Source organism: Lycium barbarum, chromosome 12, assembly GCF_019175385.1.
Source record: "Lycium barbarum isolate Lr01 chromosome 12, ASM1917538v2, whole genome shotgun sequence".
In the NCBI taxonomy this organism is placed as follows: Eukaryota; Viridiplantae; Streptophyta; class Magnoliopsida; order Solanales; family Solanaceae; genus Lycium; species Lycium barbarum.
Window position 1 is genome coordinate 59,253,829 of NC_083348.1, and position 24,557 is coordinate 59,278,385.

A 24,557-nucleotide genomic window follows, 5' to 3' on the forward strand; every position below is an offset into this window, starting at 1 on the left:
CTCACCTAATACTACCACCTAATATCTGTGTGTGTAGAGTGTGTGTGTACGTATATATATGTTTAAGTTAATTAAAAGCAATAATTAATACTACTAATTATCCACTGACCCTAGTTCCTTTTTCTCTCTCCCTCCAAAATTATCCCTGAATATAGGATGATACACCAAAATGGATGCACATTAATGACTTTGAAAAAACCAACCCGTGCAAAAAAAATTAAAAAAAATGCACAAGTAGCTGGGCCATTCGCAACTCTTTATTCCTTAAGATTGGTAACTTTAATTTGATGACATGATTCGATTGCCTAAGCCCTCTTTGCTGAATTAGCAAGTAATTCTCCTACCACGCCACTTATTGGCTTATATCATGGAGCATATATTCTTTTAACATTATTTCAACATATAAGGAGAATTCCATCCATATACATACATCCATAACGAGGGAACATACAGTAAAAATATGTCCCTACGCACATATAACATCACCCACATGCAATTCATTTTCATGAATTCCCCTTTGAAGTCATAAAAAATGATGTACTACTTAATACCAAGTCTCCGTCAATTGATACCTTTATTTACTAACCATTGGACCATTTACTTTAGAGTGACAATAACATACTTTTTTTTTTTTTTTTTTTATATTATCTAGTTAAATGACTTACAACATATGTAACTATCTATACGAACTCTACTGTGATAAAGTAAAACCACAACAATTAATAACATATTATAGCCAGTTAAAAATACTTATAATGTATAAATTCTTTACACTGTTACTATATATAAGTTATTTCATCCATGATCGTTCATGCAAAACACAATCCTCCACACACCCACACCCCACACCCCCCGCCCCGGCAACCCATTTTAAGCAATAAGCCACATAAAGCTTCACTCCATATACCCACTCATAAACCATTCCCTTATCTTCTATTTAGCCATATCTTTTTTTCTATACTTCTCTATCAAACCTTGGACAATTATAATTACCAATGAACTAGAGAAACCTTATAGCTTCAACATTCAGTTGCATGCCAAGAAGTTTCATGTAGTAAAAAGTTTCTTTTAATCATGGTGCTTAATTATGTCGTTCTCATGGTACTTATGGTTTGTGCTAAAGCCACTGATATTACATCTGATCAAGACAATACTATTGATGAGCCTGTAATGCCTGATCCAAGCATAAAGTGTGGAGAATGTCCGTGCGGGAAACCATGCAGCCAACAACTAACTCCTCCTCCTACTCCTCCGCCGCCTCCTCCAAAGCCCATTAATACAAATTGTCCACCAGTTATTCAACAGAATATGCCTTCGTCACAACCACCATCACCAAGGTTCATCTATTCCATAGCCCCACCGGTTATTCAACAGAATAATCCCTCGCTTCGGTCACCACCACCGCCAAGGTTCACCTATTTCACAGCACCACCAGGAAACTTGTACTCAACTGATCCATTTAATTTGCAAAGTTACTCCGGTGCAGTAACTAGTTGTAATTCCCTTCTGCTTCTGGTTGGTTGTGGGATCCTAGAGTTGCTAGTCTTTGTCTATGTAATTGGCTAGGACTGATGTAGTATTACTTTTAGAGTTTTCTTGATGTAGTAGGTTGATTAAAGTCCCCTTGTTTTACTTTTTCTTCGTTGCCTTCCAGTGCTGGATTATTTATTCTGTTCTTCTATAACAATTTTTCTTGCCAGATTGTCATCAAGATTAAGTTTTGACTGAAAAATATTTCCTTCTTTAAGTGTTTTTTTTTTTTTTTTATAATGTAGTATCATATCAGGTCAATCTGCACATACTTCAACTACGCACTATTGGTACCGGATAACGCTTCCCATCAAAACTTAGATAAATGAGTAGAAATCATTTTGTTCTTACGACCTTAATCTCCCACATAATTTTCATATCCAAGCCTTATTGACCACTAAATCACACTCTTATTAGGTGCATTTAGTATTTATATTTCGGTAATGGAAATTAAAACATAAAGGTTTATCCATTTCTTCACCAGAGAATGGTTGAGTGCCTATTTATTTTTAGCAGATGTTCCTTAAAATTAAGGCATACTATAGATTGAGCTTCCTTAATTTCATGAAATTCAGGCATTCTCTGAATTAACGGTTTCAGTGAATGAGTCAGGCTACAACTGCTTTCTTCAACCCATATTCTGGAGTTCGTATGATTGCCACTAAAATCTCAACAATTGTTTGCACTAGACAGAAGCGGATTCAAAATTTAAATTATGGGTTCAACATTTAAGAATCTTAGCATATAACCTATTATATTTTAAAATTATTGATTCACATCTATCATATATTGCAATTTTAATGGATTTTTACTTTTGAATTTAAGCTCAGTATTAGAAGTTCTAGTTTAGATGAACCTCGTACCTGGAGGTTACATCCACCCTGTTCTTAGAATAAAGAAAATGACACGTCAGATAAGTGTTCATTTAATTGCTCAAAAAGGCATAATAAATAGGGGATGTCGGCTGTAGTCCAAATTACACCATATTAATGGAAGAACTTATCACCGCATATCAAGTCGAAGCAAAAACTGATCGTGCAGAAATTAAAGCTGCTAGCTGAATGGTACGAGAAAAACTCTTTGTTAGATCAGCGTTCTATCATCCATTGGTCAGAGGAAGGAATCAGGGCTAGACAAGAACGGTAAATTTAAAATTTGTTAATTAAAATATGTACAATGCTAAATTCATGCTACACGTTGAATCAAGTAAGAGATTTCAAAAAATGACATATACTTTCACTTTGTAATCTAAAAGCTTGTTTAATTTGAATTATTTAACACTCTGAACTTCGAATAAGGGGCCCACTTTCGACTAGTCGAAGAAGTGGTTTATCTGTAAATCTAACTAAGTTGTATACAAATGCTCCTGCTACAGTACCAATAACTGGCCCAACTATATACACCCAAAGGCCTTTATAAACTTGCTTCACAATCGCTGGACCAATGCTCCTTGCTGGGTTCATCGATGCTCCCGAAATTGGCCTGCATTCAATTAATTTGAAAGGTAAAAATTAATACTCTCCATTTCCAAATCTACTAGTATTACTTTTCAATAAGTACTGGAGTATCAATTAAGCAAAGCGTTTACAGTGAGATACCCCTTTCAATTCAAAATAAATGTTCACTTAGCTTTTAACACACTTCTTAAAAAATACTAAAATCTTAAAAAAAAAATAAGTGTTTTGACTAAATTACCCTTATTTACAATTTGCATATAACTATTAACTTGACACATTGAGATATGGTCACTTGCACTTATAAGGGCAAATTTGAAAAAGTAAAGCTAATTCCTTCTTCGTTACGTAAGTGGACACTTATTTGAACCAAATTAAAAAGGCTAGATGAACACTTATTATGAACCGGAGGGAGTAACATATTTAAAAATTGCTCTTTTAATTAAAGATATAATATGTTTATCTTAAAAAATAAGCAAAAACTTTAAAACACACATAATATGAATAGTGGAGTAACATTTAGCATACATACCCGGCAACAAAGACGTTCAAGGTTATTGTCATTCCAACTGCCAATCCACCAAGTTGTCCTACCTGCTTTTCGCATGCAAAACAAATTAATAAACCAATGCATTTAAGATTAATTGTGCTAACAGCTGCAGAATTTCTCTGCTCATTGTAAAATGTAAGAAATTAATAGTGTACCGCTCTATCATCTGTACAAACTCCGCAAACAACGAACATTAGGAGGAAGGAAATGATGATTTCCATAGCCAAAGATTGCCCATTAGATCCAACTGGAATTGTACCGAAATAAGATTTTGAATTGACGTCCAACAATAGTGCTAATGTACAGCTTGCTAGAATCGACCCCGTTAGCTGAGCTATTATGTATAAAGGTGCCTGTATCATATCATATGTCAATTTCACACACATTTCGCTAAAACAAAAAGTTTAAGTAACTTTTTTCTATCATAGGACCCGCAGCTGCTACCCTTTGGGTGCGCACAAGGTAAACCTCACTCCAACAAAAAGTTTAAGTAATATCCACAATCAGTGTAATTTTTTTTAAAAATATTTTTTTTTACATTATCAAGTTATATTTATCTGTTGTAGCAGGTAACATGTTTTATTTTTAAGATTCCAAACCTACATTTTAAGAAGGTTTACACTAATGGTTTATACAACTTAAACTCAAAACAAGAATGAGGCCAAATTATATTTTGACAACTCCTCAATAAATTAAAATTTATACACTTCCATTTAGACGCTTAAACTTTAGCTATCATCTATTGGGTACCTTAAGTTGTCAATTATGTATCTATTGGTCTCTTCATACTAGCAAGTTTTCCTCCTAAGATAACTGTGTAACTAAATAAAAAGTTGAAGCTTAAAAACTACTATTGAATACGTACTAGTTTCCATGAAAATCGACGAAAAATGGTGAAAGTGATAGTGACTGCTGGATTAAAATGACCCCCTGATACGTGTCCCACGGAGTAAATCATCACCATCACAATTAGACCCCATGTCACACATATTCCTGGAAACGTAATACTCCCATCGTATAGCTTATTTACTGCAACTGAACCACATCCTGCAAATATAATGAAGTACGTGCCTATTGCCTCTGCAATCAACTTCAAACCAAAAGTACATGCATGAGTTCAATTTCTACATACTAAATAGTCCTAGTAGCATTTGAAGTACCAGTATAGGTCACTTAAAAATGAATTTCAGAAACTATTCATAATAAGTAGAAGAAAATAAAGGCATACAACATGTTATAATAAGTGCAAAAAATATAAATTTTATACATCTTCGATGACGTAGTTATTATGAATGGAACGGTGACAGTATATGACTATGCTAGCCATTCTCAGAGAGCTAACCTTTTGTGCAACAACAACAACCGAAGGTGATAAACAAAATCCTATGCTTGTAGTGTTAGGCTGGGACGTATAGATATTGGCTGCATGGATGCCTTCTTCCATTTTGGAAATTTCTTGATCTTCTCGGATATCATCAATCTTTGCCATGCTTCAACCTTGAAGAAGGAAAATAAAAGTTTTTCTTGATCCCTAACAAACTTAATATTGACAAGTATTTCGAGGTAAATTCTTGTACAAGTAGGGACGTTGGCTAATTCTTTTCCTCTTGTGTAGCAAGGTGGGTATATATATTAAGATAAAAGATCAACAACACGAGAATTTTTTAAAAGCCTACAAAATGTTTGACCAATCTAATAATAGTCAACTTGTTCAATCATTTTTTTCCCGTTCAATCATTCATTTCGACAATCAACTTTTGATGTCTTTCACTGTTGAGAATAATATAATATATGGTTCTAAAGGCAACAATATACATAATGTTTATTATACTATCTAGAAGCCACCGTGTTTCAAAACTTTGATTCAGCCCTCCGACTTTCTTTGAATAATTCGTATTTATCTTTGAAATTAAATTTTACTTTCACCCGTGTGGTCTTCTTCACATTCTTGGATAAAGATGGACAACTACCGTTTTTGACTCTCTTTTATCTGTTAACGGTGGTAAAATAGGAATGGGCATTCCACCTAGCAAAATTAGTCCTCCGCTTAAACGGAACCTAATATAACGACTATTTTATACCTGTCTTCGTACACACATCATTAGTATCATAAGAATCATAGTTAATTAATTTATATTTTTACTTTAATATATTATTTAATCATGATTAAATTAATATAACTCAATCTAAATATCAGAACCGAAATAGTAGTTTATATCCATTGCACGTAAGTCTTGAATTTGGCCAACTTCAGGGACTTAGACTTACCCAGTCCTTGGTCAAAACAGAAAGGAGATCAGCAGCCAGATGCATGGGACAAGTGTGAGTTTGAGGTGCCTTATCTAGAGTTGAAATTAAATGATTCACGGGATAAATGACACAGAGTAGCTTCCTTGGTCTTCTTCCATTTAGTCTTCCAACAGAAAAGGAATTGGATTTATATATCAGGAAATCCAAACACAATGTTTGACCAAACATGAAAAACATGGGTAATTTCCATAAGAATTCAGTTATATATAAATAGATCAATATCCTTGATTTTTATCAATGAAAAAAAAAAGCAATTTTTTTTTATTATTATTTTTTTCTAACAAAAACATCAGAAGGCAGTTTGTCCCTTCACTTTATATAAGCCAACAAAAAGTAGTGAGCATTTACTGATCAAATTTTGCAAATACTAAGAGCTGCCCCAAATACAAATAGATATTGGAAGAGCATAACTGTAAAGAGAAAACTGTGAGAATGTTATAACAAAGATTAGTTTCACTCCTCCCACTAAAATGGTCACTTTGCGGATGTATTCCCCTTCATTTGCTATCAATATTTCAAGAACCACAGCAAGCTGATATTTGGGCGCCTTGAGAAGATCCTGCTCCCTGGTCTGGTTGATTTATCCGGATGGTCTGAGGCTCAGCCTTTGAGTCAGATTCGGAAAGCCTTTGCTTTTATATCGCGACCAATGGAAAAGAAAACCTCCTCAACAATTATATTTGTCTTGGCACTAGTTTCAAAGAATTTAATGCCATACTCATCAGCTAGTGCTTGACCCTTGGATGTAGGAACAGCCCTTTTGCTTTGTCCATGTCAGCCTTGTTGCCGACCAGAATTTTGTTGACATTGTCGGAAGCATGCTGTTCAATGGTTCTTATCCAGTTCCTGATGTTAAAAGATGACTCATCAGTTACGGCATACACCAGCAATATACCCATGGCTCCACGGTAATAAGCAGTTGTAATAGTTCGGAACCGCTCCTGTCTCCTGGCAACTGCCCAGCAGTATCCCAGATTTGCAGTTTGATTCGTTTTCCATCAAGCTCTATGGTCCTTATCTTGAAGTCAATACCAATAGTTGTGATAAAACTGGTTGTCAAGGAGCCATCTGAGAAACGTAAAAGAAGGCAACTCTTACCCACACCGCTATCATGAAGAAATTTCCAGGACATATCCTAGCACTTTCTATGAAGCTTCCTCCAAATGTATGAATGACAAAGGATGCTTTCTCACACCTAGGAGTCACCTTCCTCTCACCCACCATTGAAGCTTCCTCACACCTTCCACCTACCTAGTTTTGATCCTATAAATAGAGAAGCTTGTAAAGCTTTCTATCATCAGATATTAGATCATCACAGCACAACCAAGAAGAGTTGTGTAATATCCTTGAGAGATTTGTGAGGTGTCTTTTGAGAGTTTGATTTGTTAGAGCTTGTATGTCTCTTCTTTCTATTCTTGAAAGTAATAGAAGTATTTTTCTCTCATATTAGCTCTATACTTTAATTACCCCAACAAGTGGTATCAGAGCCAAGGTTCCGTCTGAGTATGCTCTGTGGTTGCAGAATAGTCTGAACTTCCACATCAGAAAAGAATTACCTTGGTGCTCCTGCATTAGCTGCCACGACACCGGTCAGTTTTGTAATTTTGAAAAATTGCAGTTTGGTCCCTCAATTTTTTTTTTTGAAAATTATTCAGAAGGTGAAAAATGACCATTGACGAGTCAACTTCATCTTCTGGAGCTATGATTATGCTCACGGCTACCAACTACACGCTGTGGAAACCTCGGATGGAAGATTTCCTCAGTTGTAAAGACCTTTTTGATCCAATAGAGTTGAAGGGTATTAATCCTGACCCGCCCAAATCAATAGAGTGGAAGAAAATTAATAGAAAAACTATTGGTCAAATCCGACAATGGATTGACCATAGTGTCTTCCACCACGTTGCACAAGAAATCGACGCTTATGCCCTTTGGAAGAAGTTGGAAGACATGTACCAGGCCAAGACCGCTCGGAACAAGGCCCTTCTGATGAGACGCCTTGTCAATATGAAGCTCAAAAGTGGAACTTCTGTTGCCGAACATACTAGTGAGTTCCAGAGTCTGGTAAATCAATTATCTTGTGTAGAAATGCCACTTGGAGACGAAATGCAATCTCTACTACTTTTTAGTTCCCTTCCTGATAGTTGGGAAACACTAGTTGTGACTCTCAGCAACTCAGCCCCAGATGGCAAACTTACCATGTCTGTGGTCAAGGATGCATTGTTCAATGAAGAGGCAAGAAGGAAAGACACGAGCACAGATCAGACTCATGCCCTTGTGACGGAGAATCGAGGAAGATCACAAGGAAAATAACAAAGAAACAGTAGAGGAAAATGGCAAAGTAGAGGCAAAAGTCGGGGGAGATCATCGGATGGCCGGAAACCTTCTTATGCCTGCCACCATTGTGGTATAGAGGGTCACATGAAGAAGAATTGCTACAAATGGCTAGAGGAGCAAGGCAAGAGCAGTTCTCAACCGAAGAACAAGGGTGGTGAAGCGCTCATCACAGTCTCAGGTGATGTAGCGTACTGTACTACCCATGATGAGACATGCCTTCACGCCTCAAGAGAAGACACGGAATGGGTGGTAGATACTGCAGCATCCTACCACGTAACTCCCCACATGCACTACTTCACAACATACAAAACTGGAGACTTTGGAGCGGTGAAAATGGGTAATTCCAGTTCCTCTGGAATAGCCGGAATTGGTGATGTACAAATAAAGATAGGTACCGGGAGCACAATCACTTTGAAGGATGTCAGACATGTGGCAGATCTTCGGCTCAATCTCCTGTCAGTGGTATCTCTTGATAAACAAGGGTATGAAAACCATTTTAGCAGAGGCACATGGAAAATGTCAAAGGGCGTTTTGCCAATCGCTCGAGGACATATTTGTGGCACATTGTACAAAACGCATTTGAGAATTTGTACAGACAGCCTTAACATTGCAGAGGAGGCTTCTCAGGATTTATGGCACCAGAGACTCGGCCACATGAGCGAGAAAGGGTTGACTACCTTGATGAAGAAGAATCTTATAAATGTTGACAAGAACGTTGCACTGTGTCCTTGCAATCATTGTCTTTTCGGTAAGCAACACAGAGTGTCATTTAATTTCACTTCAACAAAAAGATCAGAGTTGTTAAGTTTGGTACACTCTGATGTCTGCGGTCCTATGGAGGTTGAATCACTCGGTGGAAGCAGATATTTTCTGACTTTTATCGATGATGCTTCTCGGAAAGTGTGGGTGTATTTTCTGAAGACGAAGGACCAGGTGTTCGAGTGCTTCAAGTCATTTCACGTCTTGGTGGAACGTGAAACAGGAAAGAAGCTGAAATGTCTCCGATCTGATAATGGAGGTGAGTATACTTCCAAGGTGTTCGATGCATATTGCAGAGCATATGGCATTCGACATGAGAAGTCAGTACCGCGCACCCCTCAGCACAATGGTGTTGCTGAAAGAATGAACCGGACTATCATGGAGCGTGTCCGGAGCATGCTGAACATGGCTAAACTTCCAAAGCCATTTTGGGGAGAAGCAGTCAATACCGCATGTTATCTCATCAACCGATCACCTTCAGTACCACTCAACTTTGAAGTTCCAGAGAGACTATGGACAGGTAAAGATCCTACATACTCACATCTTAGAGTATTTGGGTGTTCATCATATGCACATGTATCCAAAGAGCTCAGACAGAAGCTTGATGCGAGAACTATCCCATGCATTTTCATTGGCTACGGAAATGAAGAGTTTGGATACAGGTTATGGGATCCTAAGGAGAAAAAAGTGATCAGAAGCAGGGACGTTGTGTTTCACGAAAATTTGACAATAGAAGACATTGAAAAATCCACGATGTCTCAGAAGTCAAATGAGGGTGCTCAAGTTTCAAATGAAGCACCAGAATTGTTCTTAAGAAATAATGACGAAGTACCAGAAGAAAACTCAGAAGCAGAAGAAGATGAGGAGACAGAAGAGAGTGCTGAGCAAGGGGAGCCACAACCCACCTCACCAGAACCATCACACGACACAGATGATGGTAGTTCTTCTCAGATGGTTCCAACTGCTCGTAGATCTGAACGAGGCCATATACCATCAAAAAGGTACTCATCATCTGAATACCTTTTGCTTACTGAAGATGGAGAACCGGAGAGTTTTCAAGAAGCTATGTCTCATAAGGATAAAGCAAAATGGCTGATAGCAATGCAGGATGAGTTAGAATATCTACAGAAAAATCAAACTTATGAGATCGTAGAACTTCCTAAAGGGAAGAAGGCACTGAGAAACAAATGGGTGTTCAAGTTAAAGAAGGATGCAAGCGGACAAGTGGTGAAACACAAAGCTCGGTTGGTTGTCAAAGGGTTCCAACAGAAGAAAGGAATTGATTTTGATGAGATCTTTGCACCAGTTGTCAAGATGACCTCAATCCGAGTTATACTTGGCTTGGCAGCAAGTATGAACTTCGAGCTTGAACAGATGGATGTGAAGACAACATTTCTTCACGGAGATTTGAAAGAAGAAATCTATATGCAGCAGCCAGAAGGTTTTGAGGTTTCAAGTGATAATCTCGTGTGCAAGCTATCTAAAAGCTTGTATGGTTTGAAACAGGCACCAAGGCAGTGGAATAAGAAGTTTGACTCATGCATGAAGAGTCAAGGCTACAAGAAGACTACTGCGGATGAGTGTGTATACATCAAGAGACTTCCAGACGGTACCTTCATTGCTCTTCTACTATATGTAGACGACATGTTGATCGTTGGGAAAGATCAAATAAAGATAAACCAACTGAAGAAAGAACTCTCTAAGTCTTTTGATATGAAAGACTTAGGACCAGCTCAACAGATTCTTGGGATGCAGATCACTCGAGACAGGAAGAATCGCAAGTTATGTCTATCTCAAGAGAAGTACATTGAACGGGTACTTGAGAGATTCAACATGAATAATACCAAACCAGTTAGTGTTCCACTTGCGAATCACTTCAAGTTGAGCAAAAGAACATGTCCCACATCCAAGGAAGAGATCGGGGAGATGTCAGCGGTGCCCTATTCTTCAGCAGTTGGAAGTCTGATGTATGCCATGGTATGCACACGGCCAGATATCGCTCATGCAATGGGTACAGTGAGTCGTTTTCTTTCTAACCCCGGGAAGGAGCATTGGGAGGCAGTCAAATGGATTCTCAGATACTTGAAGGGTACCACGAAGTTATGTCTTTGCTACGGAGGAGCTGATCCAGTCTTGGAAGGCTATACAGATGCTGATATGGCCGAAGATATTGATAGTAGAAAATCTACTTCAGGATATATCTACACTTTTGCAGGGGGAGCTGTTTCTTGGCAATCAAGATTGCAGAAGTGTGTCGCTTTATCTACAACAGAAGCAGAATACATTGCTGCCGCTGAAGCTGGTAAAGAAATGTTGTGGCTAAAGCGCTATCTCCAAGAACTTGGGATCCAGCAGAAAGAGTACAAGATACATTGTGACAGTCAGAGTGCTCTAGACTTGAGCAAGAACTCTATGTACCATTCCCGTACAAAACATATTGATGTTCGGTATCACTGGATACGCGAGACGATTGATCAACAACTGTTGAGACTAGTGAAGATGAACACAAAGGAGAATCCATCAGACATGCTGACAAAGGTGGTGACACGAGATAAGCTAGAACTATGCAGAGACATAGTCGGGATGCTTGTTCTGAATATGCCTGGAAGGGGAGAATTGAAGAAATTTCCAGGACATATCCTAGCACTTTCTATGAAGCTTCCTCTAAATGTATGAATGACAAAGGATGCTTTCTCACACCTAGGAGTCACCTTCCTCTCACCCACCATTGAAGCTTCCTCACACCTTCCACCTACCTAGTTTTGGTCCTATAAATAGAGAAGCTTGTAAAGCTTTCTATCATCAGATATTAGATCATCACAGCACAACCAAGAAGAGTTGTGTAATATCCTTGAGAGATTTGTGAGGTGTCTTTTGAGAGTTTGATTTGTTAGAGCTTGTATGTCTCTTCTTTCTATTCTTGAAAGTAATAGAAGTATTTTTCTCTCATATTAGCTCTATACTTTAATTACCCCAACATATCACCGATCAGAAGGAGTGCCTTAATGAGATAATCGTAATCAGCTCGAGCTCTAGCGGGTGGAGCAGCCATTTGAGTTTAATTTTCTCAGATTAAATTATGAAGGGGAACTCCAACCCGGATCGGAGAAGAGTGTAAGGGGAAGAGAGAAGGAAAAAAGCAAAATTATTACGTATGATGTAAATTTGTTGATTATTTATATTACTTAATCTAACGGTGTAAAGAATCTCTACGATCGTCTGTGCACTATCCTAATTTGACACACTAAATTGATGAAAGCCTAAAAATCACAGATGTCATTGAACAACGCATGCTATTATAATGCTACTTCCAAAAATCTAACCATGTAACACTATTGAGTGTAGTTTTTACCTAGTGTAACATATCATTTATCATAAGTTGTAACTTACCGATCGATACATAATTATTGTAAAAAGTAACATGTATTTGGGCTTGTATCAAGAAATCTGAATAAAATTTATTTATGTTGTTAGTGTATATCAGTTAAACTCTATTCGTGAAATCGTTAGAATGGTTGCAACTAGCCCATTTTAAAAAGACTGACTTATAGAAAATCAAATGAAGGATGAATGAGCAGTTTTCTTGCTCTCTCTTTCATAATCTGCACATTACAAGGATCGTGCATATATACACCACAGTTGGTGAAGAGTCCTAATTAAGCACATTCCTATGCTAATGTATACGCTGATGTGTGTATATATATATATTCTGATTATAGGACTCTTCCCTAAATATACTCTTAGGATTCTCCAACACTATACATCTTGCGGGTAAAAAAGTTGCAACCATAGTGCAGGTAAGATTTTCATTGATACACAACAAAGGAGTTATCAAACATTACTTCTCCAAACCAAATATTGATCAACTTTGCTCATATTCAGCCCACTTTAGGAAAATGCTTAATGTAAGCTTTGAGATCAACACCCAACAGTAGTGCTAAAGTACCGCCTGCCAGAACGGATCCGATTACTTGAGCTATTATGTATACTGGTGCCTGCATCACAGGCATGTGATGTTAGTTACTTCATACACACTTTGCTAATTAATATGCTGACAAACATTTTTTTTTTTTTTTTTACAAAATCATGAGCTTGCAGGACTCTAAAACAAGCGTCATCCAAATCTTGATTTTTCTGCAAGCAATTTTACCGTATGATTTTGTATATGTCATTTGAAGATAAATCGTAAAAGTTAACACTAGAACTAGTAACGTACTAATTTCCATGGGAAGCGACGGAAGATAGAGAAAATGATAGTGACCACAGGATTAAAATGAGCTCCTGATACTTGTCCCATGGAATAAACCATCACCATTACAACTGCTCCCCATGTCATGCTTATCCCTGATAACGTTATGCTCTCATCATCGACTAGCTTGTACATGGCAACTGATCCACACCATGCAAATATTATCACATACGCCCCAATTGCCTCTGCAAACAACTGCAAACAAACATAGTACTATTCTTTATACTTAACAGACATGTGGAGAATGAATATGAAATACAGCAAATCTTAAATTCTAAAAGCATAATTTCACGTAGGGGTGGGCATAGATCGGGCCAACCTGAAATCCGAACTTTTTGGATATTTAGTAAGGATTTTTGAATTATGGATTAGACTTTGAATTTTACTTTTAAAATTTATGGATATCGGATTTAGTCCGAAATCCAAATTTTAGGTCTTATATTAAGCCCTACTCATATCATATATGCCCAATACTAATAAGTGCATTGCAAATGTCCAATAGATTAGTTCCCTACGACCCTAGCCATTATAGTTGTTACACCCCGTACCTCGGAGAAGCACTGGTTAAATTTGAATGTAAGTATGTCGAGTTACGACTAGGTAAAACAACTTTGGAGTATGAGGAACGAGGCATTATTAAGTATATTGTTTAAGTAAAGGATGATTATGATCTCGTAAGTCGTAATCGGAAAGACTATTTTGAAACACAAGAACATGGCCATTATCATGTATAATAAATGATAAATATCGTGTATGGACAGTTCCGGAAGATTTCGAGATCAAGCAAATCGAAGAAAATAAGTTAGACGAAAATTTGAGAAATGTTGGGCAGATTTTTAGTCAACTTTGGAGGGGCATATCTCCTAGTATATTAGGAGTTTTAAGGTGTTTCAAAAGCCTAAAATGAAGTTCGTCGAGTCTAGTTTCTAATGCAACAAACTTCTCATTGATAGGACATCGGAGTAGATAATTATAGACGTTACAAACTGAGCTGGCAAAGCAGAAACAGGGCTGCTACAGTACCGCTACAGTACTGCCGACTTAGCCACTATAAAAGGGGTTGAAATCCCATTTTTCTTCATAAAAAATCTTCCAAAATGCTCCAGAATTTTCAGCCAACAAAAGGGGCTCTTATGCCCCACATAAAAGTGAGGATTTTGAGTGAAATTTGAAGCTACGGAGTGCTAATCGAGGCCCGGACAACGTGTAGTCGCGATTATCATTTCGTTTTGTCTTGGAGTGAGCGTGGAAACAAGTAGATATTGAATATCTTTCTACTTTAGTAAATATAAGGTATGAATCATTGAATCTCCCTCTTTATCAACTTTGATTAAGGAATATTTGCAAGAATAAAGATTATAGTTTGTTGTGTTGATGTTGTTGATTTATGGATTGAGGAATGAAGAGAATTTTGGATAAAAATATATATATATATTTATCTTGTAGAATGTTGAGGATGTTGTTGTTGATGTTGTTGGTATTGTTGTTGTTGAATGGTTGTTGATATTATAATTTCGGGCTAGGCATATAAACAGGGGAGATGCTGCCCGAATTTCGACAAAATCTAAAAGGGATTTTAATTAAGGGCTTAAGACGAGCGTATGATGATTCTAACAATAGCATGAATGGTTGTATATGTATATTACGAGGCTACGAATAATCTTAAGTGAATTGCAAGACATGAAGTAAGTTGGGAGTCGAGAAATTATCTTCCAGGTATGTTAAGGCTAGTCCCTTTCTTTCTAAAGGCATGATCCTTTCGTTATAAACCTTTGTGTCATATCCATAATATCATTGGTTTCACAAATGCTAGAAGTCCACGAATCTCGTGATCCTTATGATGTTATTGAGCTTCTAAAGGCATGATTCTTTTCCTACCAAACCATGCATGAATTCCATGAAAATTTTCATTTCCAAGAATGTTAGAGATTCATGACTCTTAAAGTTTTTATAATGGTAAAGATGAATATTTTTTTTTATGATAACCATGATGATGATTATGAGGGATTTATTTATCCAAGCTCCAAGGCATACGGATTTCATGTTATTATGAGATGATTTTTATCCATAGAGATTTCCATGTATATGAGCTTTATATTACTATGAGGTGATTGAGCTTACTTTGCAATTTCTTAATTTCCTTCATTGTTGGTAATCTCACCTTACGACCTTTGTTTCTTCAAGGTGGGATAAACGATGATGATTGATCCATAATATAATCGGAGGTTACCGACCTTACGTCACTCCGATGTATTTATAGCTTTTATTTGGCTCTCATGCATGCTTTATATATATGTATGTATTTTCTCACACCGCGCCCCACTATAGTGGGCCGGGCATGGCACGTAGATGTGCACACCACTGCAGTGGGCATGTTATGATATTGCCCTGGACGCGGGCTACTGATGATAACACCGAGCCTTAATGGCCGGGCATGATACTATATATATAACACCGAGCCTTAATGGCCGGGCATGGTACTATGTATATGTATAAAAATGTTTTTTTAAAAAGGTTAAGCATGCATGACATCCGCCTTATGAGGCATTCTGATGTATAGGTTATCTCTCTTATTCCATGTTACCTTTCATATCTACATTATGGTGTTATTCATGCCTTACATACTCAGTACATTATTCGTACTGACGTCCCTTCTTGTGGACGCTGCGTTTCATGCCACGCAGGTGTATACAGATGAGTAGAGGATATTGCTAGAAGATGTTCCAGCTGGATTGGCGAGCTCCATTTCCTTCCGGAGTGTTGCCGAGTCAGAGTATCCATGTTATGGTATATTGATTTATGTTAGAGACTTTGCAGACAGAGTCACGTATATAGCATGTCAGTCTTGCAAGCGGATCTGCAAGCCGATGTATCATTATGCATTATGTTACAAATTTCATATGATTACAGCTTTTACCTGATTTGAGAAAGACGAAAAAAATGTTTGTTTTTTAAAGCTTTCATTATGCATTTCATTTCGTGATTTAAAAGTTCAGTGAGATTATGAATATAATGAGGACCAGCGGGTTCGCTCGGCTCTAAGTAAAGGGTCGGGTGCCCATCATGCCCTATCAGGACTGGGGTGTGACAAATTGGTATCAGAGTAGTTCGTCCTAGGGGTTGTCTGCAAAGTCGTGTCCAGTAGAGTCTTGTTTATGGGTGTGAAGCGCGCCACACTTATAAATAAGAGGCTGCAGGGCATTTAGGAACCATTGACCTTTCTTTCTTATCCTAGATCGTGCCATAGAGCTAAATAATAGGATATGACGTCCCTGGTCCTAACCAAATGCTTTGGTCATGGATAAGCAGTTGATTATGTTGTTACGAGGAAATTGCTTCGAATTGAAGTTTTTCATTCGAAAGGTATGCTTCCTGTTTTATTAATATGGATAGACGTTGATATAAGAACTTGAGCAGGATATTATGGGTATTTGTGATTGCTCTGTGGAGCATTGGATGTGTTTTCTGGGTTGTATGCAGGAATGAGGTAGTATGAATTATAGAGGAAACTCTGTCGAAAATTTTGCAAATTGAATTGTTTGCATGTCTATAGAGAAAGAGTAAAGGGAAAATGTGACCATCAGCCGTTTGGTAAGTCATGATTGAAGGAACAATTACGGGACGCTTTCAAAGAGAAGTTTTAGAATGATCTTAATTTAATTTAAGGGAGGAACCCTGGAGGGGAAAATGATTAGTAGTTAAGAAACTGGGATGCATTGCATCCGAGATTTCGACGGATTGGGGCCTATTGGAAACATAAAGAAAGTTGACATCAGGAACTCAAATACAGTATTACGATTTATAGATTAGATTGGTTAGTAAGTGATAACAAAGAGATATTGATATGGGAAGGAAGTTAACGAGTACGGGAAAGTTTCACCCTAGAAGTATGTATGTATGTATATATATATATACACGAGATCAAGAAGGGTTTGTACTCATAGTGGAATGTCCTGCAAACTTCTAAGTAGATACTATGAAGTGGCAAACAGGAAAAGAGCACTTTAAGAGCAACGGAAATCTAGGAGGACCTTCAGGACAGAAGTACGAGAAAGTGCGGTTATGAATTGATTAAAGGAAGTTATGTGATTGGCGATTATGAGAGGAAGTTTAATAAATTAATAAGGTTGGCCAAGGGTAGACAGTGATGGCATACGACAGTGGACTTGGGATAGAGATACAATTATAAAGGAAACAAGAGGAAAATACGAGAAATAAACATACATACGAGCAAGCTATGCTATTGTAAAGGGAAATAAGAAGTGAACGAAGGAAGAAAGAAAAGGGGCAAGCTTCGATGTGAGGAACTCTTTAAGTGGTGGCTTGATAGATAAGGTATGTAAGGTGTTCGTTTCCTTCTTTCTTTGGCACGAACCCAACTAGAACATGAACATGAGCGTTCCATAATAAATCCACTCCATTCCCATGCTTTGTATATCAAATCTTAATGTCTTGTTATTTTATTTATTCTTGGAAATATTATTTTACTCATCATCGATTACTCCTTTGGACTCGATACGAATTCCATAAGCTATTCGGAGACTATCGACCTCATGTCACTCCGAAAGTCCAAGGCTAGATCATTGACTTCTCATTCAAAAATCAGCCTCAAAACATTGCACTTTCCTTCCGCATCGCCGAAGAAAAGCGGAGTCCTGCACAGAAGGCCTCAGAACTTTCCGCTTTTCGTCCGTATCGCGGAAGGAAAGCGGAAGGTCTCAGAACATTGTGCTTTCCTTCCGCATCGCGGAAGAAAAGCGGAATCCTGCACAGTTTTTTTTTCCGGTCCATACCAATAATGGTATATACGTATGAATAAATGCAATGCACTATTTTACGGCTGAAGGAGCATGGTACAGTCAGACATTATATAAGAAGCCTAACGAATTCTAATGTCACCATTGATTCATTAACCTAGGGGACTATTAGGCATGAAGGAAGGAAGTGGTTTGAGTTGTGTCCAATATGTGTGGACATTTGACTTGATACAAGAATTCAATTAGCAAAAGAGAAATAAGTCAAACCATGCGATGATAGTAACTCTGGCATTATATGGACTAGAGGAGTTGAAGGATCGCTAGGCTCAGCCAATTGACTACCAAAGACGGTCAATACTCGAATGTTACTGGTATATAAGGACATTCTTAGACAAATTAGAATATTCCCTAGTACAGAAAAAGGAAATGTACTAGTTTGAAGGAGGCAAAAATTCGAGATGAACTAATATAGCAAGGATGTGCTAAAGAAAAGTGGAAATGGACTAAATGCAAGTATATTGTGATACACACAGGGGAAAAGAGGCATGACAAGATAATGAAGGTTTAGCAAATCAAAGGAAATAAGTTTTGTCAATGCAATACGTGGTGTCCCGGGCTATGATTCGAATCGCTCGTACCAGAGAATTTTTTTTTGTTATAAGTAAATATGCAGCAGACGTACCCCAAAAAGGTAACAGAGGAAGTGAGAAGGCCTACAAGTGATCAAGGATAAGTATCAGGGACAGACGGGATTACTAAAGAAAAATTGCGGCGTTAGAAGAGTTGAGATTTTTAAAAGAAAAATATTTATAGGAATCTCAAGGATCGTCAAAAGAAAGAAAGACAGTATGCCTATAGATAGCACGACAGCAGTACTACTTGAGATTTGAAAATATCTCCTGCGTCGGGAAATTATAAGTCACCGTTTATATCAAATCGTGAGAGTACATGTCATAGGACCATATAAATAATCGTCCTGATGAAATGTCTAGTAAAATGGTGTCGGGACGACGATAAATATTTGAAGAAGAATAGAAGCTCGTTAAATCTCAATTAGCCGCTAGTATGGGAGAGCCAAGGACTTAAGGAGGGAAGAACACTCGTATTGAAAGGAAGTTGTGATTAAGTAAGATTTTATTTTAGTCTCCTGTTTATGAGTTATGTTGTAATGATGTTAAGATTTGAGGAGAGAAAATTGGAGGAAGGATTCAACCATGAATTTGAAGATATTTTGAATAGTAGATTAGCTGGAGATATGATCATTAGTATGTTGTAAGTATAATCTTGTGTTAGGGGATAACAACGATGATAAGAAAATGTTGTATACAAGTGTATAAGGAATGGTGCTGAGGATTATTGTATGGGTCGAATGGAGTCTCATTTGAATATAGATCTCTTGGCTATGTATTTTTGACGCATTGGATGAGTAATCTGAAGTAAAGTAATTAATAAGAATAATAAGCCATTGGCAAGAAAATGCTATTGCAAGCCATCTGGGCGCTACCATAGGTAGAACTACGGTGACATTATAAGGAATTAAGGAGTTTGACAAAAGCATTAAAAAGGAGATGGAATGATATGAATATAAAATCGATTAATACTAAGAGCATAATCTAAAGTAGCACTAGAGAAGCAAGCAAGGAAAAGTGCCATAGCTAAATAAGAAAGTTGCCCACTAGTAGAGAAATAGAGGACTGTGAAATAGAAGGGACTAAGTCAACGGAAGGTGAAGTCGTGAAGACAAGATCGCACGAAAAGGATTCAAGGATATAACTAAAGGAGATGGACATTTAAGGAATTAAGAGATCCGTTTGATTGGTAAATCGAAATGACAGATAATTGCGTCAAACTATGGGAAAGATTTATTAAGTGTTAATCGGGCAAAAGTTAAAGGTAGAAGGAGAAACCCAAAGGAAATGATCAAAGGATATTGCGTTTGATTAGACCAATCGGGTGACAATGAAACCTCGTGAAACAAGCAACATGATGACTCTTATTGGAAAAGGAACAAATGAAGATTACAGACAAGAGAAAGAATGAAAAGATCCGAATTCGCTGCATAACTAAGAATCTGGGTTATTTTTCAACAAACTTCTGAATTCACCCCTAATTTATTAGCCGAACTAAGGATCAGAAACTTTAAAAGTAAATTGAAGGAAATGAATCATTAAAGAAGAGATTTGAGAAGTTTTTGATATAAGTATAAGAATTACCGTTAGTTAGCCAAGTGCCAGAAGTCCAATTGAAGGAAAGAGAAATTAAGCGAGACATTTCGGTGTTAAACTAGTTGAAAGATAAAGTACCGCAAAGATTAATTTGAATGCTATAGGAAGCAAAGGATGTTAAAATGTGATCAGTCTTGAGGTTATATTTAAGGAAGGAAGAATAAGAATAAGTAAACAAGAAGACAAAGGCCTGGGACATCTGAAACGTAAGAAAGATACGTGGAGATCGAAGAGAACAAGCATTTCTGAATAAAAAGAAGATGAGATCAAAATTGGATAAAAGTATGTGGTAAGAACGGGATGAGAGGGCATGCAAGAATGTAAACAACGAAGGCTGAAGAAACAATGAGAATGATAAAGCATAAAGAGTTAGTAGACATACAGATAATAAGAAAAGAGATGACCTTGAGTACAGGCGTAAATTTTGGCTACAAAGAGGAAGGATAAACTGCATAATTCGGATAAGTTCAGTTTTAAATGAGCAAGTAAGACGGCAAGTAAGTAAAGTAAATATCGACAAATAGAGGTAAGAACATTGACATCTATCTCAAAGCGAACTCTACCTCAACATTAGAGGACGAATGTTTTTGAAGAGGGGGAGAATGTTACACCCCGTACCTCGGAGAAGCACTGGTTAAATTTGAATGTAAGTATGTCGAGTTACGACTAGGTAAAACAACTTTGGAGTATGAAGAACGAGGCATTATTAAGTATATTGTTTAAGTAAAGGATGATTATGATCTCGTAAGTCGTAATCGGAAAGACTATTTTGAAACACAAGAACATGGCCATTATCATGTATAATAAATGATAAATATCGTGTATGGACAGTTCCGGAAGATTTCGAGATCAAGCAAATTGAAGAAAATAAGTTAGACGAAAATTTGAGAAATGTTGGGTAGATTTTTAGTCAACTTTGGAGAGGCATATCTCCTAGTATATTAGGAGTTTTAAGGTGTTTCAAAAGCCTAAAATGAAGTTCGTCGAGTCTAGTTTCTAATGCAACAAACTACTCATCGATAGGGCATCGGAGTAGATAATTATAGACGTTACAAACTGAGCTGGCAAAGCAGAAACAGGGCTGCTACAGTACCGTTACAGTACTGCCGACTTAGCCACTATAAAAGGGGTTGAAATCCCATTTTTCTTCATCAAAAATCCTCCAAAATGCTCCAGAATTTTCAGCCAACAAAAGGGGCTCTTATGTCCCACATAAAAGTGAGGAGTTTGAGTGAAATTTCAAGCTACGGAGTGCTAATCGAGGCCCGGACAACGTGTAGTCGCGATTATCATTTCGTTTTGTCTTGGAGTGAGCTTGGAAATAAGTAGATATTGAAGATCTTGCTACTTTAGTAAATATAAGGTATGAATCATTGAATCTCCCTCTTTATCAACTTTGATTAAGGAATATTTGCAAGAATAAAGATTATAGTTTGTTGTGTTGATGTTGTTGATTTATGGATTGAGGAATGAAGAGAATTTTGGATAAAAATATATATATTTATCTTGTAGAATGTTGCGGATGTTGTTGTTGATGTTGTTGGTATTGTTGTTGTTGAATGGTTGTTGATGTTATGATTTCGGGCTAGGCATATAAACAGGGGAAATGCTGCCCGAATTTCGACAGAATCTAAAAGGGATTTTTATTAAGGGCTTAAGACGAGCGTATGATGATTCTAACAATAGCATGAATGGTTGTATATGTAGATTACGAGGCTACGAATAATCTTAAGTGAATTGCAAGACATGAAGTAAGTTGGGAGTCGAGAAATTATCTTCCAGGTATGTTAAGGCTAGTCCCTTTCTCTCTAAAGGCATGATCCTTTCGTTATAAACGTTTGTGTCATACCCATAATATCATTGGTTTCACAAATGCTAGAAGTCCACGAATCTCGTGATCCTTATGATGTTATTGAGATTCTAAAGGCATGATTCTTTTCCTACCAAACCATGCATGAATTCCATGAAATTTTTCATTTCCAAGAATGTTAGAGATTCATGACTCTTAAAGTTTTTATGATGGTAAAGATGAATAATTTTTTTTATGATAACCATGATGATGATTATGAGGGATTTATTTATCCAAGCTCCAAGGCATACGGATTTCATGTTATTATGAGATGATTTTTATCCATAGAGATTTCCATGTACATGAGCTTTATATTACTATGAGGTGATTGAGCTTACTTTGCAATTTCTTAATTTCCTTCATTATTGGTAATCTCACCTTACGACCCTTGTTCCTTCAAGGTGGGATAAACGATGATGATTGATCCATAATATAATCGGAGGTTATCGACCTTACGTCACTCCGATGTATTTATAGCTTTTATTTGGCTCTCATGCATGCTTTATATATATATGTATGTATTTTCTCACACTGCGCCCCACTATAGTCGGCCGGGCATGGCACGTAGATGTGCACACCACTGCAGTGGGCATGTTTTGATATTGCCCCGGACGCGGGCTAATGATGATAACACCGAGCCTTAATGGCCGGGCATGATACTATATATATAACACCGAGCCTTAATGGCCGGGCATGGTACTATTTATATGTATAGAAATATTTTTTTAAAAGGTTAAGCATGCATGACATCCGCCTTATGAGGCATTCCGATGTACAGGTTATCTCTCTTATTCCATGTTACCTTTCATATCTACATTATGGTGTTATTCATGCCTTACATACTTAGTACATTATTCGTACTGACGTCCCTTCTTGTGGACGCTGCGTTTCATGTCACGCAGGTGTATACAGATGATAGAGGATATTGCTAGAAGATGTTCCAGCTGGATTGGCGAGCTCCATTTCCTTCCGGAGTGTTGCCAAGTCAGAGTATCCATGTTATGGTATATTGATTTATGTTAGAGACTTTGCAGACAGAGTCACGTATATAGCATGCCAGTCTTGCAAACGGCTCTGCAAGCCGATGTATCATTATGCATTATGTTACAAATTTCATATGATTACAGCTTTTACCTGATTTGAGAAAGACGAAAAGAATGTTTGTTTTTGAAAAGCTTTCATTATGCATTTCATTTCGTGATTTAAGAGTCCAGTGAGATTATGAATATAACGAGAACCAGCGGGTTCGCTCTAAAGGGTCGGGTGCTCATCATGCCCTATCAGGACTGGGGTGTGACAATAGTATTAAGTCTAATATAATTACATAGCATAGGCATCAGGATGGCCTCAATCCTAGTTAACTGTAGAAAATTATACATTCTAAGAGCAAACGGTTAAGTGAATTGAGGTTGTTAATTGTTATGGCCTGACATAAAGGCTCAAATCAAAACCAAAAATCTGAAATATCCAAACCGATTAATATAAAACCGAACTTAAAAATCCAATCCAATTCGAACTTACTTGAATCGGATTTGGATTGTAACTTCTATCCAAAAATCGCTTATCCAAACTGAAATTTTCATATCCAATCCAAATGGCTAGAACGCCCCTTAATTTCACATGTTCGTGCCGGTTTCCGTAATAGGAATCTTAAAAGTTGAATCCATCAAATTTAAATTTTGAATTCACCTTATGACTTTGACATTCTCAAAGAAGCTAACCTTTTGTGCAAGTGCAACATTCGAAGCTGATGAACGACGCCCTACGTTTGGAACAGATTGGGACCTAAAGATATTGGCTGCACGGGCACCTTCTTCCATAATGGTGATTTTTTCTTCTCAGTTACCATCAATTTTTGCCACCATTGTGGATGACATAAAACAGGAAAATAGACATAAAGGGTTAATTCTCAATTTCTTTTCTTCTTGTTAATTACCAAGGTGAGGATACTGTAAGGATATGATGAATGGTTGGGGAATTTTTTCGATAGCTACAATAGTTGGAGAATTTGTTCGAATTGCTGTATATTAGGATCTCTAGGGCCCGCAGAGTTCCAAAGTACAAACTTTGATTCAGCCTTCCGATTTTCTTTGATTATTTATACTCCTATAGTCCTATTTATCTTTTGGTTTTACAAATACAGTATGGTCCTTTTTCACACAGAGCTGCTTTGCATTTCTACTATTTTGTTGACTCAGAAAGAGGAATCAAATTTATCAAGTAACACAAACATTGATTATTGGCTATACTTTTAAAACAAAAACAAACAAAAAAAGTGCTACAGGCACATAACATATTTTTTTTTCTTTTCTTTCTCCAAATCTGAGATCTGATCTTTAGCCTCTTTTATGTACGTATTGGGTTGTACGAAGTCGGACTGGACTAGCTAAGGCAATTCCAACTTGGCCATTAAACCTTCATGCATGATATAAATTATTTAGTAGTACTTTCACACCTCAAAAGCAATGATTATTTATCAAATACACATATGGAACACAACAAGTGCGTGCAGAAAAAGCCATATTTCTAGCTGCGACAGA

The 24,557-nt window shown here is 37.2% G+C and overlaps 3 protein-coding genes and 1 pseudogene across 3 annotated transcripts; 1 reads left to right on the top strand and 3 right to left on the bottom strand.

Annotated features, from left to right (window-relative positions):
* Positions 1-1,074: 1,074 nt before the first annotated feature.
* Positions 1,075-1,566, top strand: LOC132624289 (leucine-rich repeat extensin-like protein 6). The gene has a single exon (XM_060339093.1). The coding sequence runs from the start codon at positions 1,075-1,077 to the stop codon at positions 1,564-1,566; it is 492 nt and encodes a 163-aa protein (XP_060195076.1).
* Positions 1,567-2,737: 1,171 nt separating this feature from the next.
* LOC132622759 (probable aquaporin NIP-type) lies at positions 2,738-5,118 on the bottom strand. The gene is made up of 5 exons (XM_060337422.1): positions 4,877-5,118; positions 4,400-4,624; positions 3,690-3,887; positions 3,517-3,578; positions 2,738-3,012 (listed from the first exon to the last, which is right to left on the bottom strand). Exons 1-5 carry the CDS (start codon positions 5,021-5,023, stop codon positions 2,805-2,807), a joined length of 840 nt encoding a protein of 279 aa, XP_060193405.1. The 5' UTR covers positions 5,024-5,118; the 3' UTR covers positions 2,738-2,804.
* Positions 5,119-6,103: 985 nt separating this feature from the next.
* On the bottom strand, positions 6,104-12,371 carry LOC132623629 (ras-related protein RABE1c-like; annotated as a pseudogene).
* A 133-nt stretch (positions 12,372-12,504) lies between these two features.
* On the bottom strand, positions 12,505-23,998 carry LOC132624039 (probable aquaporin NIP-type). The gene is made up of 3 exons (XM_060338861.1): positions 23,739-23,998; positions 13,154-13,381; positions 12,505-12,932 (listed from the first exon to the last, which is right to left on the bottom strand). Exons 1-3 carry the CDS (start codon positions 23,835-23,837, stop codon positions 12,816-12,818), a joined length of 444 nt encoding a protein of 147 aa, XP_060194844.1. The 5' UTR covers positions 23,838-23,998; the 3' UTR covers positions 12,505-12,815.
* Positions 23,999-24,557: the final 559 nt, after the last annotated feature.

Bases quoted from the DNA above. Each gene is read 5' to 3' on its own strand.
- LOC132624289 (XM_060339093.1), top strand. From the start codon at position 1,075: ATGGTGCTTAATTATGTCGTTCTCATGGTACTTATGGTTTGTGCTAAA.
- LOC132622759 (XM_060337422.1), bottom strand. From the start codon at position 5,023: ATGGCAAAGATTGATGATATCCGAGAAGATCAAGAAATTTCCAAAATG. The intron at 3,579-3,689 runs GTACACTATTAA...TGCGAAAAGCAG, and splicing joins TTTGTACAGATGATAGAGCG to GTAGGACAACTTGGTGGATT. The intron at 3,013-3,516 runs GTATGTATGCTA...AATTGAATGCAG, and splicing joins TTGAACGTCTTTGTTGCCGG to GCCAATTTCGGGAGCATCGA.
- LOC132624039 (XM_060338861.1), bottom strand. From the start codon at position 23,837: ATGGAAGAAGGTGCCCGTGCAGCCAATATCTTTAGGTCCCAATCTGTT. The intron at 13,382-23,738 runs GTTAGCTTCTTT...GTTTGTTTGCAG, and splicing joins ATGTTGCACTTGCACAAAAG to TTGTTTGCAGAGGCAATTGG. The intron at 12,933-13,153 runs GTACGTTACTAG...CCTGTGATGCAG, and splicing joins GTCGCTTCCCATGGAAATTA to GCACCAGTATACATAATAGC.